The sequence below is a fragment of the Geospiza fortis genome, unplaced genomic scaffold, assembly GCF_000277835.1.
Source record: "Geospiza fortis unplaced genomic scaffold, GeoFor_1.0 scaffold317, whole genome shotgun sequence".
Taxonomy (NCBI): Eukaryota; Metazoa; Chordata; class Aves; order Passeriformes; family Thraupidae; genus Geospiza; species Geospiza fortis.
The window spans coordinates 1,554,581-1,571,597 of NW_005054398.1; the positions used below are offsets into that span (position 1 = coordinate 1,554,581).

The following is a 17,017-nucleotide window of genomic DNA, read 5'->3' on the forward strand; positions in this document are numbered from 1 at the left end:
GGCCCAGCGGGGCCGCTGAGCGCGCCAAGGGCCGTGCAGCAGTTCGGGCGCGGACCCGCGGGGCCACAGAGAACACCCGGTCTCACCCCAGCTGTGCCCCGGGCCCGGCGCAGCTCCCCCGAACGCGCTGCAGCCCCCGTGCCCAGAGAGCATCTGGGATTGCATGGGGAGAAAACGGGAAATTGGGGTCTTGAGTCGCACCGTGGCGAAGAGTTGGCAAACTGAGATTGAAATTCCTCTATCTAAATGGAAATGAGCTGTTGCCATCAGGAGGGATGGTTCATCGCTGCTGCCCCAGCCCGGCCCGGCGCAGCTCCCCCGAACGCGCTGCAGCCCCCGTGCCCAGAGAGCATCTGGGATTGCATGGGGAGAAAACGGGAAATTGGGGTCTTGAGTCGCACCGTGGCGAAGAGTTGGCAAACTGAGATTGAAATTCCTCTATCTAAATGGAAATGAGCTGTTGCCATCAGGAGGGATGGTTCATCGCTGCTGCCCCAGCCCAGCACACACAGCCGCGGAGCTGCGCTGTTAATGCAGAGCAGAGCAGAGGGGTCACTGTGTCCCCCCATCCCACCCCCAGACCGAGCCACAGCAGACAGACGCTCCCACTCCACACCCCAAGCAACCTGTGAGTGTCAGAAGGTGACCCGATGGCCCTGCTGACACAGACATCTACTGCAGATGCCAAGACAGAAGTGACATGGATGATGGTAAAAGGATCTTGCTCTGTATGGCCCCAAGCAGAACCAGCCCAGCAAGAACAATTATGGCTGTTTTGAGTGGGAGCAGCTGCTGCCAGCACGAATTACTGTGCTATGTTAAAGGGATGTCTCTGAGCAGCTCCAGCACTGCTCCCCACCCCAGCCTTGGGATGCCCCCACTAATGTTAATAGCAAGAAGCTGGTAGTGTGGAATCATCATGCCTGGGATGTTCTGAGGAGGGACACAGCCACACCACTAGCAGGGCACTGGGATGGTCTCAGCTGGAAGATCATGGAATCCTAGGTTTGGGTCAGGTCATCTAGTCCAACCTGCTGCTGTGAGCAGGGACATCTTCAGTTAGGATCACGTTAGATCTCCAAGCCCTGGCCTTGAATGTTTCCACACATGGGATTTCCACCACCTCTCTGAGCAACCTGTACCAGGGTTTTTACCACCCACACTGTAAAATACTTCTTGTATCTAATCTAAATCAACGTTCCTTTTAGCTTAAAGCAATTTCCCCTTCTGTGTGCCTGAGCATGGTGGTTTGGAGACAGGCCTCCAAAACTGCACAAAAAATGACAGAACTACTCAGGTGTAGGCTCGGAATTAGGTGGAGGCATCCAAGCAGAGATGTCTTGGCACAATTTCCAAACAGGACACCAGGAGCAAGTCAGTGGTTTGGAAGGATGCTGGGAACCATCCTGAAGGGACTGAGTGAGGGTGGTCTCCAAGTCAGAAGTTGAAATTTGTCCTTTGGGTCAAACATTTGGTCTTTTGGAGAAGATTGGAGAGGAGGCATTCAGCTGGGCCATGTCTGTGCCAGTGCACATGTGTGCTGTGTATGTGCCACCCTGCACATTCCACTGGCAGCCCAAAGGGATCAGGAGCAAATTTCTCTCCTTTTCTCTAAACTCTGGCATCTGAGTTGTTATCTGATCCTCCTGCAGATTGCTGTGCTTGGAGGCAAAACAGAGGGCACAGCATTCTCAGGGATACCCAAGTAACTCCAGCATCCCTGCTAGGGCTGGGCTTCAAGGGACTGCTCCAGGCCAGAGGGCAGGAAGGGGGCATGGACGACAATGTGAGGGTTTAACCCAGCCCCACAAGGATCAGCTGCTGGCTCTCTCCAGCCTCTGAGGTACCTGGGAGCCTTGATGACTTGTGCTGGGATGGGTGATGTGAGGCTTGGCACTAACCAAGGGTTTCATTTCTAGCAGGTGGGAGACATTAGGGACAGAATTCAGTGAACACACCCCAGCTTCCCAGGTGGGCAAGCTCCAACTCTGCCCTCTATCAGTCTTTTCTCCCTCTTGGTTGCCTCCATCCTGCAAAACTACACATTTTCATAGAATGGTTTGGGTTGGAAAGGACCTTAAAGCTCATCTTGTTCCAATCCCCTGCCATGGGCAGGGACACTTTCACGATCCCAGGATGCTCCAAGCCCCATCCAACCTGGCCTGGAACACTTCCAGGGATCCAGGGGCAGCCACAGCTGCTCTGGGCACCCTGTGCCAGGGCCTCACCACCCTCTCAGCCAAGAATTTCTTCTTATCTCATCTAACCCTGCCCTCTTTCAGTTTGAAACCATTTCTCCTTGTCCTGTCACTCCAGGCCCTTGTCCAAAGTCCCTCTCCAGCTCTCTTGGAGAGCCTGAGGGCACTGAAGGGGCTTTAAGGTCTCCCTGGAGTCTTGTCCTCTCCAGACTTCACAGCCTGAACTCCCCCAGCCTGTCTCCATGGGAGACAGCCCTGTGAGCACCACTTTGGTCAGTGAAGTCCAGGGCTAACACAGCCCCAGGCTGACCCAGAACAGGCAGGGCTGCACCAGCTCAGCCCTGACCCCGTGCACAAGCTGTTCCCAGCAGTGCTAATCCAATTACAAAACAAACTTCCTTCCCCCATTCTCAGGAGCTGCAGCACGCTAAAGCAGCCCTGGGATTGTGGAGGGCTTTGTGAGGGACCAGCAATGAATGGCAGAGGGAGGAGGGATACAGAGCACAGGCAGCTGGGAGCACACGGGGCACTGCTGGGACAAGTGGATTAGAATTATCACAAACAAAGGTCTTTGGTCTAACTTTATACTCCCAACAGGGTTAACCTTAAAGCCCCATAAGGTTGTGCATGCCCTTTTCCCTCCTGGGGATTAGCATCCTCATGAATAGGGATCCCTGTCACCTCTCCAGCCCTGCTGGATGCCTGCCCTCACCCACCCCATTCCCAAACAGTGCTCACTTCAGTCACAGGATGCCAAAGGCAGCACTAAAATACCCTTTCAAGAGAACTTCAGTTCAAATTTTCTGGGGAGAAACTCCTGCTAGAACTGGAGTCATAGATTTTTGGTGGTCAGGACAAAGGAAGGGGTTATTTCCCTTTATTTGGCATTGGTGAGACCACACCTGGATACTGTTTCCAAGTACATGAAGAGAGGGATAGAGTCAGAGAGTCCTGCTGAGGATGGTTGCGGGCAGAACAAGGGAGTTTCACTTCTTTACCTGGAGAAGGGCTCAGGAGAGATGTGATTCCCAGAGCAATGACCAAGAGCCATTTTGCTGGAGCACTTGCACACACAGCCCAGCTGCAAACAGTGCTGCTGGTCCATGCCTGGCTCTGGGCAGCTGGTGCAATGCACACAGGCCTCATTCCTCTCATCCCTGTGCTCACAGGGATGCTCTTGAGATGGAGCCAGCTGACTGAGCAGGATTTCACCACAAGGCTGCACAGCCAGCACTGCCTTCCAGGCACTTTGCTCCCTGCCACAGCTCCTCAGGAAACAGCCCCACACTCTGTGGGGAGTTGCATGGACACAAGAAGCCTCTTTCCCACCCCCAGCTTCCAAGAAGGCAGAGGATCCCCATGATGAGCTCTTCACTGGAGCCATCAGGGCACAGCAGGGCTGCTCGAGTGGCACTTGAAGCCTTCTAAGTGCAGAAAGGGCACCCAGATTTCTGCATCTGCTGCCCTTCCTGCTGGCTCTGGGTGCAAAGCCCTCCCAGTGGAGTCACCTCCATCCCCAGTGGACAGAATGCCTGCCTGGGATGGAGAGAGGCAGGCAGAGCTGCCAGCAGCCAGAGGCTGTAAGGAGACACCGGCCAGCTCAATCCAATGCCTTTTAAGGAGCGCCAGAGGCTGAGGCATCCTGGACCAACCCCCCAGACTTGTGCAGCTCCCAGTCACGGGGTGCACTCACAGACCACACTGGCCATGCCCCTCAGCCCCCACAGCAGCTCAGATCTGTGCAGGGCAGCCAGGACAGCTGTCTCTCAGCTGGGACTGAGTCTGAAAAACCCCAAACCCCGGACAGCAGAGCAGGGTTCCTGCAGAGGCTGCAGCACTCACCCACACAAAATCCCTCCAGTCCCATCAATCACCTCAGTGTCCCCCAGCAACCAGCAGGGACAGCTTCTTCCTGGCAGCAGGCAGAAGGGAGCATGATGTGTTTTCCCAAAGCCTTCACCAGGACACTGCTAACTCATCCCACCAATTCCCCAGGGCTTTGCTCCACTAGCAGAAAAGGTTTTGCTGGTCCAGCAGTGAATTTGCTGCTGTCATCCCCACCCAGACAGCAGAGGGGAAAGGGAATGTGCTGCTGGGGAGTAACAGCAGGATGGAGCTGAGGGTGAAGCATGGATAGAGGAAATGCATGTGCATGGGTATAGGAGCAACACCAGGAACAAGGTGAAAAGGCAAGGATGTATGAAACAGTACAGAGCACCAGAGAAAGGTTCAGCCAAAAAAATAAAGAGGAGCAAGCTGGCCCAAAGACAAGCTGTCAGGAAGACAACAGGAGTGGAGCCAGTAATTTCTCAGAGGAGATCAGGAGCTCTGTGAAATCCAGAGACTTTGCCTAAGATTTCTGAGAGGTGAAGGAAAACAAGAAGGCAAAAGATCCCAAAGAGCACCCTCTTCTACAGGGAGTAACAGGCAAGTCCAAAACCATCACTGCCCACAAAGGCTCTCAAAGACATGGCAGGGACATGACCACCAGCATCCTTTGTCCCCTGTGTCTCAGAGGGGACACTGGCTGACCACACCAATCTCAGTGTATCCAACGGTGCAGCGAAAATCAATTCCCTTAAAGCTCTTGTGTAACAAAATTTCCAGTTTTGCTACACTGATCCCCCACTCAGGGGGGATGTGGGCACACAGTCCCATGAAGCAGGAGACAACCATGCACCGCTTTATTAGGCAGTGGTGCTGCACACATGGCCAAGGCCGGTCACTGTTCACGTTTGGCACAGGATGGCAGTGAGCACTGAGCAGGGTGCACTGAGGGCAGCCTGCCTGGCACTCTGCACGCCTCACTGGCCCCAGGCAGGTCCTGCTCACCCCTGCCAGCCTCCTTACCTCGAGCACAGCCATTTGTCTCTCATGGGCAGAGCCAGGCACCCTCACGGAGGTACCTCAAGCCTGCTACCAGATGATTCATCCCCATACTCGCACACACTGCCCCCGTCCCGGACTCTCCAAGGTCCCAGCTCCAGTCCTGGCATGCCAAGCTCTGCCAAGGAGGCAGGTGTGGAGGTGTGGACAGCCCCATTCAGCTCCTGGCACAGGGGGTCCTTCCAGTGCCACGCCAGCACAAAACCAGAGCACGGGAGCCCCTGGGAGAGCAGGATGAGGGGCCCGGCTGCAGCATTCCCCGACAGCAGCGGCTGTGCCCGGGGAGCCGCTCACGGGCCTGGAGCCCATCCTGGGCACGGCAGCGCTCAGCCCTGGGGATGGGCCAGTTTTGGGTGCAGCCAGCCTGGAGCCTGGCTCGTGGGGTGATCCCTATAGGGTACGGATGGCCACCGGGTACAGCAGGGACATGTGCTCGGCCCCCTTGATGGGCAGCTTGCGGCTGGCGTAGTGATGGATGATCTCGGGCACGCTGTCGAAGGGCGGGCTGTGCTGGCCCAGCACGTACTTGTTCTCCTGGGTCCGTGACAGCTTCATGTGCATGAAGCCCTGGCTGCTCCTGCAAGGACAGAGCAAGGCAGGGTTAGGGGGTAGAGCTGGCCCCAGCCTCCCCTCAGCTCCTGACCCCCTGACACAGGCAGGCTGCCCCTGCAGCTGAGGGGACACTGCTGGCTCCTGTCTGCAGCCACGGCTGTGCCTGCACCATCCTGCTCCTGGCTGACTCCAACAAAACCCGCAGAGCAAAGGAGGGACAAGGGCAATGATGCTGCACAGTGTCCCTTGGGGAGCACGGCCATGCAGTGGGGTGTGCAGGGCCCACCCAGGGCGTGTGTGGTAGGGAAGGCATCACCTGGGCAAGAGCAGCAGGGGCGCTTGCTGTAGGGTCACAGAGGGGTACTGGCTTTTGCTCCTTGCATGTGACAAAGCTTCTTTTCTCTGGTTCTCACAAGATGCCCTCAGCTCCCAGATCTCCAGCCTCACCGTGGCAAACCAGGTTTTTCTCCTTTGGCCCACAGCCAAAGGATTTTCTCCTTCCCCCTCTCCCCATGCCACCGCTGCAGGCTCCATAAAACCTGCTCAGCACAGCAAGAGCATTTCCCAGCACAGCACGGGCACGGAGCCACGCCAGGCTGTGCAGGCAGACCCTGCCACGAACACTGATTCCAAGTGACGGACTAATGGCCCTGTTGCTATTAATTTGCGTCTCCGAGGAGAGCCACAGCCTGTCTGCAGCGTCTGGATTGCACATTATGGCAAAATATTGATGACTTAAAAGCAGACAGGACCTCATCAGTGATGCTGAGCTGCTTGGAGTGCTGCACAGCCCAGCCCCATCCCCCCGGCTGGAGAGGGGCCATAATGGACAGCCCAGCTGCATTAGCAGAATGGCTTTGCAATCCATTTAGAGACAGGAGCAAGGAGCCAGCTGTCCTGAGAGACAGCCACAGCCCCCCAGCATGGGCTGAGGAAAAGCAATAGCTTGGCTGTGGCTTGTGCCCCAGCTGGGAGGGAACCGGAGCGCTGCCACAGGGAGCCATGGAGAGCTGACACTGGTTGTCCTTAGCCCCAAGTGCTCCACAGGACTTTGTGACAAGCTCAGGGATGTGGTGAGATCACACCCCCAGGGAGATGACTGAGGGAACAGGCTGCAAACACCAGCAGCCAGGACAAGGGGTGCGTGCTGCTCCTGCTGAGCACCTCTGCAGGCACAAGGAGGGACACAAAGCTTTGCAGTGTGGCCTCAGCCACCCTGGCGGACTCTCCAAGCATCTGAGGCAATGACATGACCCTGTCCATGACAGTGCTAGCCTGGACCAGCCAGCACTGTCACAGCAGGGTTAAATCCTTCCAGCTACCTGACCTGCTCCTGGCTGCTCTCTCTGGTGCATATTTTCCTTTAAAGCAACACCAAAGTACTTTAGGTCAGCATTGGAACACTTTTCAGACCATCTCCTTGGCTGTGCCTCCTTCCTCAAGGAAAAAAAAAAAAGAGTTTAAAAAAAATAATAGAGAGCTGCAGACTCTCTGTAAGCCAGCTTACAGCTATCTAAAAAGCATCCCAGGGGATTTTCCTTGCACAGGCTCTACAGAGAAAGGCAGTGCAGTAAAAATCCTGCTCCCAGGGCTGTGGGTTCTCCACAAACTCTGCAAGGACAGGCAATGCCCAAGCAACTCCCTGATGGGCTGGGGAAGGTGGGATACTGCTGCACACCATGGCCTAGCCACACATGCCCTCTGAGAGGAGGATTTTGCCATAAGACTGAGGATGATGGCAAGAAGTAAGGGAAAAACCACTAAGAAACAGGTGACTGGCTTGTGGAGAGGTGATGGAATGCCACCTTTGGTGATGGAATGCCACCTCCCAGGCTCTCCAACACACAGCTGGCTAATGCCACTCCCAAGGCAATGCTGAGACCTCTTGCAGCTTCAAATGCAGCCCCCCAACCAGAAGAAGCTGTTGCTCCAAAATGGCTCACAAGCCAGGGCAAGGAAAAACCACAGAAAATTAAAATATCAGTAAAAATTAAATAATCAGGAAAAATTCTGACCAAAAAAAAAGGAAAGGAGGGAGCTATTCCAGAAGGGTTTATTGGCTGATCTGAAAGCTCTAAATGCAGAGGGAAGAAAGTGTATTTTCAGTGGAGCTCTGCCCTGGTTTGGTGCTGAAGGCAACAAACAGAGTGAAAAAAATGTGAGGAGAGAGCAATCTAATTCACAATTGTGCCACTGGGAAATAAACAGAGAGAATGAAACCCCTTGGGAGCAATGCAGGTAGAGAGACCACTGGGGAAACTCAAAGTGTACTGAGAAAAGCACAGGGTTAAGGGGCCTGTTGTTGGGCAGGGATAGCTGAAGTGCTCAATGAATACTTATTTCCCATCTGGCAGGAACAGAGCTAATATAGCTGTCCAGCAGAAGAGCAAGAAGGTATTTGCTCATCCATCATCATCTTCAGACAGTAACAGCTTTGATTTTGTGGATTTGTGCTGCCCCAAGAGCCAGGAAAGAGCTGGATGAGGAGCTGTGGGCAGTTCCCCCCTGTCAGGACGCATGCAGAGATGCTTCATGCAATTTTGGCATCCAGGGAATCTGGAAAACTTGGGGAGAATATAAAGATTCCCCAAAAAGCACAAGCAGAAACCAAGCTGTGCTGTGGGGATGAGGTTTCCCTACTGGCAAACCAGAGCAGGGCAAAGCCCTCTCTACAGCTGAGCAATGGATCTGTGGGCTGGGGAGGCAAGGATGGGTACCCACATTCCCATCAGCAGCGGGCTCTTACAAACTTTCTTTTCCCATAAAACTAAGCTACAAAAAACAAGGGGGAACAAGAAAACAGAGCTGGAAGCTGTAACCAGACACATCTGACTGAGAAGTGAGGCACATCATTTGATCCATCTGAGGGATTATTAGCACTGCCAAGGAAGAGCAGTGGGCCTCCAGACCTTCCTGAGAGATTTTTTTTGCGAGACACCAAACCAGAAGCCTGTGCCACCCCACACAAAAGCGTGGACTTCATACTGCAGCCACAAGTGGTCAGCCAATGAACACGGGCACAGCTCACTTGGGGCACCCACCTAAGGGTCACCCGTGCTGTGGGTGCACCCCCCCCAGGCCTGGCAGGCTCACTCACTTCAGGGAGAGGGAGAAGTCGTTCTTGCTGGTCTCGCTGTTGCGCACCAGGTAACTGGCCTCCTTGCACAGCCGCAGCAGCGTCTCCGCGTCCGTCCGGCTGATGGCCCCGTGGTACCAGCTGCAGGGACAGGGCACACCTGGCAAGGGCTCTGCTGGGCACTGAGCACACACCGTGCCAAGGGCTCTGCTGGGCTGGGCACTGAGCACACACTGTGCCAAGGGCTCTGCTGGGCTGGGCACTGAGCACACACTGTGCCAAGGGCTCTGCTGGGCTGGGCACTGAGCACACACTGTGCCAAGGGCTCTGCTGGGCTGGGCACTGAGCACACACTGTGCCAAGGGCTCTGCTGGGCTGGGCACTGAGCACACACTGTGCCAAGGGCTCTGCTGGGCTGGGCACTGAGCACACACTGTGCCAAGGGCTCTGCTGGGCTGGGCACTGAGCACACACTGTGCCAAGGGCTCTGCTGGGCTGGGCACTGAGCACACACTGTGCCAAGGGCTCTGCTGGGCTGGGCACTGAGCACACACTGTGCCAAGGGCTCTGCTGGGCTGGGCACTGAGCACACACTGTGCCAAGGGCTCTGCTGGGCTGGGCACTGAGCACACACTGTGCCAAGGGCTCTGCTGGGCTGGGCACTGAGCACACACTGTGCCAAGGGCTCTGCTGGGCTGGGCACTGAGCACACACTGTGCCAAGGGCTCTGCTGGGCTGGGCACTGAGCACACACTGTGCCAAGGGCTCTGCTGGGCTGGGCACTGAGCACACACTGTGCCAAGGGCTCTGCTGGGCTGGGCACTGAGCACACACTGTGCCAAGGGCTCTGCTGGGCTGGGCACTGAGCACACACTGTGCCAAGGGCTCTGCTGGGCTGGGCACTGAGCACACACTGTGCCAAGGGCTCTGCTGGGCTGGGCACTGAGCACACACTGTGCCAAGGGCTCTGCTGGGCTGGGCACTGAGCACACACTGTGCCAAGGGCTCTGCTGGGCTGGGCACTGAGCACACACTGTGCCAAGGGCTCTGCTGGGCTGGGCACTGAGCACACACTGTGCCAAGGGCTCTGCTGGGCTGGGCACTGAGCACACACTGTGCCAAGGGCTCTGCTGGGCTGGGCACTGAGCACACACTGTGCCAAGGGCTCTGCTGGGCTGGGCACTGAGCACACACTGTGCCAAGGGCTCTGCTGGGCACTGAGCACACACTGTGCCAAGGGCTCTGCTGGGCACAGGGCACACACCATGGGAAAGGCTCTGCCCTGGGGCAGCAGCAATGCCAGCACCTCCCCAGGGACTGCAGTCACACTCAGGGAGAGGGAAGGGGGTGGCACCTCTGGGGTTGGGAGACAAGGGGCAGGGACAAACAGGCTGAAATGTGGAGCCAAGGAAGAAAGGAAGAAGCAAGTCAGCCCCAGGGACCTGGGGCAGGGCTCCCTAGTGCAGTGGAAGGGTCGGGCAGCCATGCTGGGCAGGCAGGACTCACCACTGGCTCTCCAGGGGCAGGGCAGGGTCGATCCTCTCCCCAACAAAGGGGCCAGGCTCCGCTGTCAGTGTCTTTGTGTTCTTGAGGCTGCTGGAGCCGTGCCTGAGCACAGCCTTGGCCTTCTCCTCCCTGCAGGGCGAGGTGCGGCCGTACCCCAGCCCCTCCGAGGGACCTGCAAGACAGACAGACAGACATCACAGGCTGGGATCCAGAACTTCCTCTGGCACGAAGAGCCAGAGCCACTTACATCACACTGGGTCACCTCACAGTGCCCCATCCCCCTGGTCTAAGCAAGGGCAGGGCAGCTCTTGGGCTCACTGCAGAGCCCGGGCTGGAGCCAGTAGCTGAGCCCATGGAAGACATTTCCAGGGAGGTTTCAAAAGCTCAGGAGGTTTTGCTAATGCAAAAATAGATCCAGTGGCTGTGGTACAGGGTTAAGTGAGATGCAGCAAGAAGAGGTTCCCCGATCTCAGAGGAAGAGGGGATAGATGGAGCTAAAGGAAGCTGTCAGTTTGGAACCAATGGACACATTCTGCTGGCACAAATAAACATGGGTGAAAAAACAATTCCCTAGGGTGGGAAGGGGGCATTTTGACTGCAGGTACCTCCCTGACACTGCCACCTGCCTGTCACCAGCCCAGCCACAGCCAGGAGTGCAGGGGATGGACCAAGCCATGCCCCAGGGACCTGGTCTCCCACTGCCTGTTATTTCCACGCAGGATGATTTCAGCATTAACAATATCAGTTCTCCTTCCTCCCAAGAGTTCATTATTGTTCCCTGTACCACAAATCCCCTTGCACAAATTACTTATTGATCAGGCAGAGCTGCCACAGTGTGGGGCTGCCAGGGGCTGACACTGTGGCAGCACAGTCAATCTGGAGATGGCTGAGCCCAGAAATGCCCTAGGACTACTGGAATGCCCCAGACAGAACAACTCTCCAGGCTTCCTGGCTGCTGGAGGGGGATGTGAAAAATAGCCAGAGGGATGTTTTCCTCTCGAGCAGGGCATCCTCTAAGGCAGCTGTTTGAGTGCCACCTTGTCCAAGCCCTGTGCAGGTGAGCAGGACTCTAGCCCCCCAGCACTGCAAGGAGGGGAAGGCAGCCAAAAGCAAACCCAGCCAAAATCCTCTGCAGCTCAGCGTGGCATAACCCACCCTGAGCACAGCTCAAGGAGGAGGTGCCTGGCATTATGGCTCAAGAAGCCCTGCTTCTGCAGCACTCTGGCTTTTCAGCAGCCATGCTGGCCCTTGTACATCACACACAGGCTTCAATTTCAACTCATCACCTTAAAAAATTGGGGCAATCATTAAAAGCCAGACAATCAAACAGCCCAAGTGTTTGCTGGCGGCACAAGGTCATTGTGTTCCAGGCTCAAAAGAAATGCATTGCACCTGTCAGAGGGAGACAGAGGCAGGTGCATGATTAAACAGGATATTAAAAACAAGCCCTTAGGAGGAAGAAGACATCCTTCAAGACGTTCAAGTCACCCCCAGACATGGGAAATAGAAAATGAGACAAAACTCTGGCAAGATAAACTTAATACAACAAAACAAGGCAAGTCAGAGGAAGAAAAAAGGGACTCCGTGTTGCTAAAACCAGGAAAAATGACAAAGTGATGTGTTCATCAGGAGCAGGATGCATGTCAGAGCCACTGTGGGGATAATAAATGAGAAGGGAAAAGAAGAGCCTGCATAACAAAGAGATTAATTTTTTCTTGACACCTGCACTCACTGCAGGAAGAGGATCAGAAGATTCCCACCTGCCAAGACCTTTCTTCTTGAGGACTGATCTCAGCCTGCAGCATCCCTCGGGATTTGGGAAACACCCAACAAAGCCCGGGCAGAGCGGCCACTTTGCTCTCGAGTGCCCCCACCATCAGCACCAAAATAAGGCATCACCTGCAGCCTGTGCTCAAGCCCACCCAGGAGGCAGCAAAGGCCACACTGGCTTTTATCTTATGAAGCTCTGCAGGGATCTGGGTAGCTGCAGATAAGGAAATCAGACATGTGCAGCTGGCAGTGCAGTGAGTGCCCACCCGGACAGCGTCAGTGACACACAGGCAGGCACAGCACTTCACAGCAAAAGGCACAGCCTGCATCCCAGCTCCCCACTGGTAACAATCCAGTCATGGCTCTCCACAAACTCCCCCCACCTAATGCTCTTGGCAAAATCCTAATTCACCACAGCATAAGAGCAAGGTCCTTGAAATATTAATAAAGGGTTAAAAGAGAAGCAGCAATATTTGGCTTTCATAAGTGAGACTGCCAGCAGCATCCAAAGGGGATTTACCCAGGGGCTCTGTGCTCAGCACACACAAAAAAGGTTTCACAGCAAGGCAAACCTGAGATGACAAAGTGTACCTGGGAGATTTGGCTGCTCAGGATAGCAAAAGCAAGAGTGGAGAATCCACAGGGACCTCCTGACACTAAGCAGCAAGGTAATAAAACAGCAGAGGAAACGGAGCAGTGCTAAATAATGAAGAGAGGAAAAAACAGCCCCAGCTTCAGCACTGGGATCTGAATTAGCTGCTAACACACCTGTAAAGGACCTGGGCATTAAAAATCAGTCAATAAAAGAAAACATCAGCTAAATACTCAATACAGTTGTTGAGAAGACCTTAAAAGCAGCCATCAAATGTTGGGAATTCGGAGGCAAAGAGGAGAGAACAAAAGGGACAGTAACAACTCTGCCATGCCATGGAATAATCCCCCAGAGCAGCTCGGCTGCTGAGAGCAGAGGCACCAAAGAGACAGTGAAAATACAGCAGGACAAACAGCTGGTCCAGCACACGACAACTGAAGGGGCCAGGAGGAGCTGGGGGAGGGCAGAGGAGGAGCTGGGGGAGGGCAGAGGAGGAGGGGCATGTGTGGCACTGCCCGGGGCAAGCCCCAAGGCGTGGCAGCAGTGCAGAGTCACAGCAAGCAGGGGCTGCAGCCCCCAGACACGGCGCTGGCACGCAGGACCCACCATTGGCGTCTTCGTAGCTGTGCTGCGCAGGGAGGGGGGCACCGGGCTCCCCATCCGGGGGGCTCTCACTGCTGTCCAGCTGTCCCACCGGCGGGGGCCATGGCAGGTCTTTAATGACCTTGATTTCAACTGGATGGGGGGTGGGGAGCGGGGGGGAAACAGAGAGAAAGAGAGAGAAAGAAAGGGTTTAGAAAAAACCATCAGCAACACCAGAGGCCCACAGAGAAGGAGAGCAGTTGTGGGGGGAAAGAATTGAGGTCTAAATTCCCAGGAGCCCTACATCAGCTTGGCCACCTCATCCCCTCCACAGTACCAAGCAGGGACAGGCCTGAGGTGGGGTACATTCCCAATAGAGAGACCCTGCTCCTCCCATTAGTTTTTCCAGCCAACCCTCTCTGGGGTTTGGGGGAGCCTGCAATCACCCTTTTCCACATACTTGTCGGTCTGGGGGTCTTGGCCAAGCATCCCATTGCCATCTGTCCTGCCATAGGTACCTCCCAGTGACCCACAGGGTACACAATTCCCTGCCAGGCACCAGTGGGTTGCAGCCTTGTGCCAGCAGCAGCTGCCCATCAGCAGGGGTCTCATAGACCCCCTGAAGGGGGAATGGGCCAGCAGAGATATTTTGGCATCACTGGAGAGAAAAAGTACCCCATGAAATACAGCAGGATCTGCTCTGGCTTCAGAAAAAAACAGGCAGCAGGTCCCAGTGTGGCCCAGGGAACAGCAACCCAACTCCCTTGGGACTCAGAGCAGGCCTGAAGCACCCTGAGCAGCAGCCACGTGTATCTACAGGTGAGCCAGACCTGTGAACACACCACCTCCACCCAGGGATATCAGCTAAGGCAGCTCATCCAGAGCACAGACACCTCAGCACAAACCCAGCCCAGCAGAGCACAGTGATCCATGATGGAGCCTGACACACCAAATCCTTGGCACAGGGTGCTGTGGGACCTGGGAGCCCAAGCACAAGTGACACTGTGACACTGAGCCCAGCACACACATCTCCAGCTCCCAGTGCCCAAACCCAAAAGGTGAACCACTCCCCAACCCCAAATTTCCACATGTCTCTCTGCCATCATCTCCACGCAGTGGCACCAGCCTGAGCACCCTCAGCAGCAGCTGCAGCACAGACACACAATGCTGCAATTAAAATGCATCCTAGATAAGAACGCAGCAATTAGGCAGCACCGGCAAGGAGCCAGTGCTAATGCACAGCATGGATTTCCTCATTACCAAACACAAACACAATCGATCCCACAGCATGGATAAATAGGTCAGGGGGGCTGGATGAAGGCTCCTTGGCTATCCTCCTGCCCTGAGGAAGGAGGGAACTGCTTGAGCCCAGGGTGGAGCCCACCCCTGCAGCACAAGGCTGAGGGTTTTAATTTGCACCAGAGGCTGTGATCGGTCAGAGCATGGGAGAGGCAATGGGAGACAGGTGTTGGACAGGTTACCAAGGCAGATCTGTCCATCACTCTGTCCAGCCTGGCTCCCTGCTCAGAGAAACAGCTTCTGCAAGAGCACAATACCCCCTGAGCTATGAAAATGCACAGACCAACGTTACTGACCCCTAGAAGATGAAGGAATCCCAAAGATCCAGCTTCACAAAAAGTGTTGTTCGCTTTATGGCTGCTCCCATCGCTCACCTGCAAAGGCTTTGGAGATCCTCTCCTTCTTCCATTCCCAGGGCTGGTCATATTCCTCTGGTGGCCTCTCATCATCCTCGGGCAGCCGGGACTCCCTGGGCCTGGGGCAGGCCGAGCAGTCACTGTCCATGTCCAGCACAGGCTCATAGGGAGTGTCATAGAGGGGCAGCGGCCGCGCAGGAGCCTCCCGCAGGCCCTTCTGGCGGATCTCTGCCCAGACAGCAGGGAAAAGACCGTGAGCCTTCTGCCCAACACAGCCATGATCCCCCCAAAACCGTGCTAGGTGACAGGGATCAATGTCACCCGTGGTGAAATGCGGCAGGGAGCATCAGCAGAGGACGAGACAGCGAGCAGCCGCCACGAGCAGGAGAGCGGCTCGGCAGCACCAAGATGCCCCCAGCCCCACAGCCCCACTCCTGGGCAGCCTGGCAAAATGGGGTCTATGAGAACAGAGTACCCTGAGCCTGATTTCCTGCAAGCAGTGAGGCTGGGTTTCTCCCCTGGACACCCAGAGTGGTTGGCTTAATAAAACGCCCTTCCCTCAAGCAAAACAAAGTCTCTCCCACAGGCACAAGCAGTCTCTCCACTGCTCGCTGGTTTTTCCAAGAAATATAATGGACTACTTCAAAAAGCCACATGAGCTTTCCAGAAACCACTTACTCCAGGAAAACCACAGAGCTGCAAAGCAGAGCCAGAGCCAGCATGGTGACCCTGAGCACTGCCTTCAGGAGCACATGCTCTCAGCTCCCAGCTTTCCAGCCCCAGACAGGCCCACTGGGGGCCCTGCTGCTGCAGCAGACACAGCACGTTCTGGTCCAGTCAGTCCTAACTGAATTAAACAGCTCCCACATCCATCTTCGTTTTAAGCCAGATGCATGGAATGTCAGGTCTCTCCTGACTCAACCTGGCAACTGGGGTCCTGGGGGACAGCATCACAGGGAGAGATGTGCCTGTAGTGCTCAGACAGTCTTTGCGTGCTCCTGCAAACCTAGTGCACAAGGATAAAGCTGGGAAAATTCGCCTGCAAAATGGCTGTCCCCCACCAGAACCATCACCCAGGTTTGCCTTATGTGGGGGCTGCAAGGAACAGAGTACAGTAGCCACCAAACTCAGGGACCAGAGGTGTAAAGAGTGGCCTTTGTGTGACACCTTCCACCTTACCAGCCATCATCTTCTGGGCTTCATAGGGCTCCATATATCCATCATTCTCCATCACCTTCTCCAGCCCTGCCTGGCTCCCTGCCACCTGTGCCGCATCAAAGGGATCTGCATAGTCCTCCAGAACAGCCAGCTGGAACAGGGCAAGAACAGGAAAGGGTTAAGGCACTCTCTGCCTTTATTGGCAGGTGGAAGGCAGAGCCCACCACGAGCTCCTCCAGCAGCAGCCAGAGTGACCACTGAGAACCCAAACTCACACCGTGGCAGCCCTGCAGAGCCCTGCAGGCAGCTGACAGCTTTCCAGGCACCAGCATTTGGCTGTGGAAATGCTCCAGCCTTTGTCCTGAAAGCTGAGATGGAGCCAAGCAGAGCAGAAGGCAGCTCTGCCCCTCCCTCACCATCAGGCCCCAGTTGCCAGCACCCACACACATGGCCGGGCCTGGTCCCACTGCAGCACAGGGCTGCCTGCAGTGCTGTACCCCTCCATGGCACACAGATGCTCTCCTGCACACAGCCACACTTCCTTTCCCAAGGTGGACAAGGGGCACAGATCCCAAAACCGGGCTGTCAGCTGCCACTGGCACAACTAGGAACGCACTGCTTATTTTCCAGGGCTCCTGTGCACTCATTCCAAGAGCTTTTCTAACAAAAGGGCTAAGAATAGCCTATGGCTTCCTCTCCACAGCACCCCCAGACACATCCAAGTTAAGTCAGACAAGATAGAACCTTCCTCCAGGAAGCCAAACCAGGAGCTTCTCAAGTGCCAGGTCACAGGGTCAGCACCAAATTCCTGAGATTTGCACTTTTTAGTGAAAAGGATCCTGCAGTAGGATATGGGGCATGTCCCAGAGCTCAATCCCCTCCAGCACTGCAGCCACATGCCTGCTCTAGCATCTCAGCTTCCCAGTCAGAGCAGCCCATCACATGGTCCTAAAGCCCTCAAGAAGCCTGGAGCTGTACATCCCTTCCAGCCCCAAAGCCTGCTCCCAAAGTGGGGCCAGGCAATATTTCCAGCAGCAATCGA

The 17,017-nt window shown here is 55.5% G+C and overlaps 1 protein-coding gene across 3 annotated transcripts; it reads right to left on the minus strand.

Annotated features, from left to right (window-relative positions):
- Nucleotides 1-3,059: 3,059 nt before the first annotated feature.
- Nucleotides 3,060-16,283, minus strand: SHF (Src homology 2 domain containing F). 3 transcript variants are annotated; one of them, XM_031061036.1, is made up of 6 exons: nt 16,016-16,283; nt 14,836-14,936; nt 13,187-13,315; nt 10,219-10,390; nt 8,734-8,853; nt 3,060-5,661 (listed from the first exon to the last, which is right to left on the minus strand). In XM_031061036.1, the coding sequence occupies exons 1-6, from the start codon at nt 16,039-16,041 to the stop codon at nt 5,475-5,477; spliced, it is 735 nt and encodes a 244-aa protein (XP_030916896.1). In that variant the 5' UTR covers nt 16,042-16,283; the 3' UTR covers nt 3,060-5,474. The 3 variants fall into 3 exon arrangements, with proteins under 3 accessions (XP_030916896.1, XP_014164493.1, XP_030916895.1); XM_014309018.2 differs by having other exon boundaries at nt 14,836-15,045; nt 15,997-16,281; XM_031061035.1 differs by lacking the exon at nt 13,187-13,315 and having other exon boundaries at nt 14,836-15,045; nt 15,997-16,282.
- Between the last annotated feature and the right edge of the window lie 734 nt (nt 16,284-17,017).

Bases quoted from the DNA above. Each gene is read 5' to 3' on its own strand.
- SHF (XM_014309018.2), bottom strand. From the start codon at position 16,048: ATGGAGAATGATGGATATATGGAGCCCTATGAAGCCCAGAAGATGATG. The intron at 13,316-14,835 runs GTGAGCGATGGG...CCCCCCATCCAG, and splicing joins GATCTCCAAAGCCTTTGCAG to TTGAAATCAAGGTCATTAAA. The intron at 10,391-13,186 runs GTGGGTCCTGCG...TCTGTCTTGCAG, and splicing joins CAGCTACGAAGACGCCAATG to GTCCCTCGGAGGGGCTGGGG.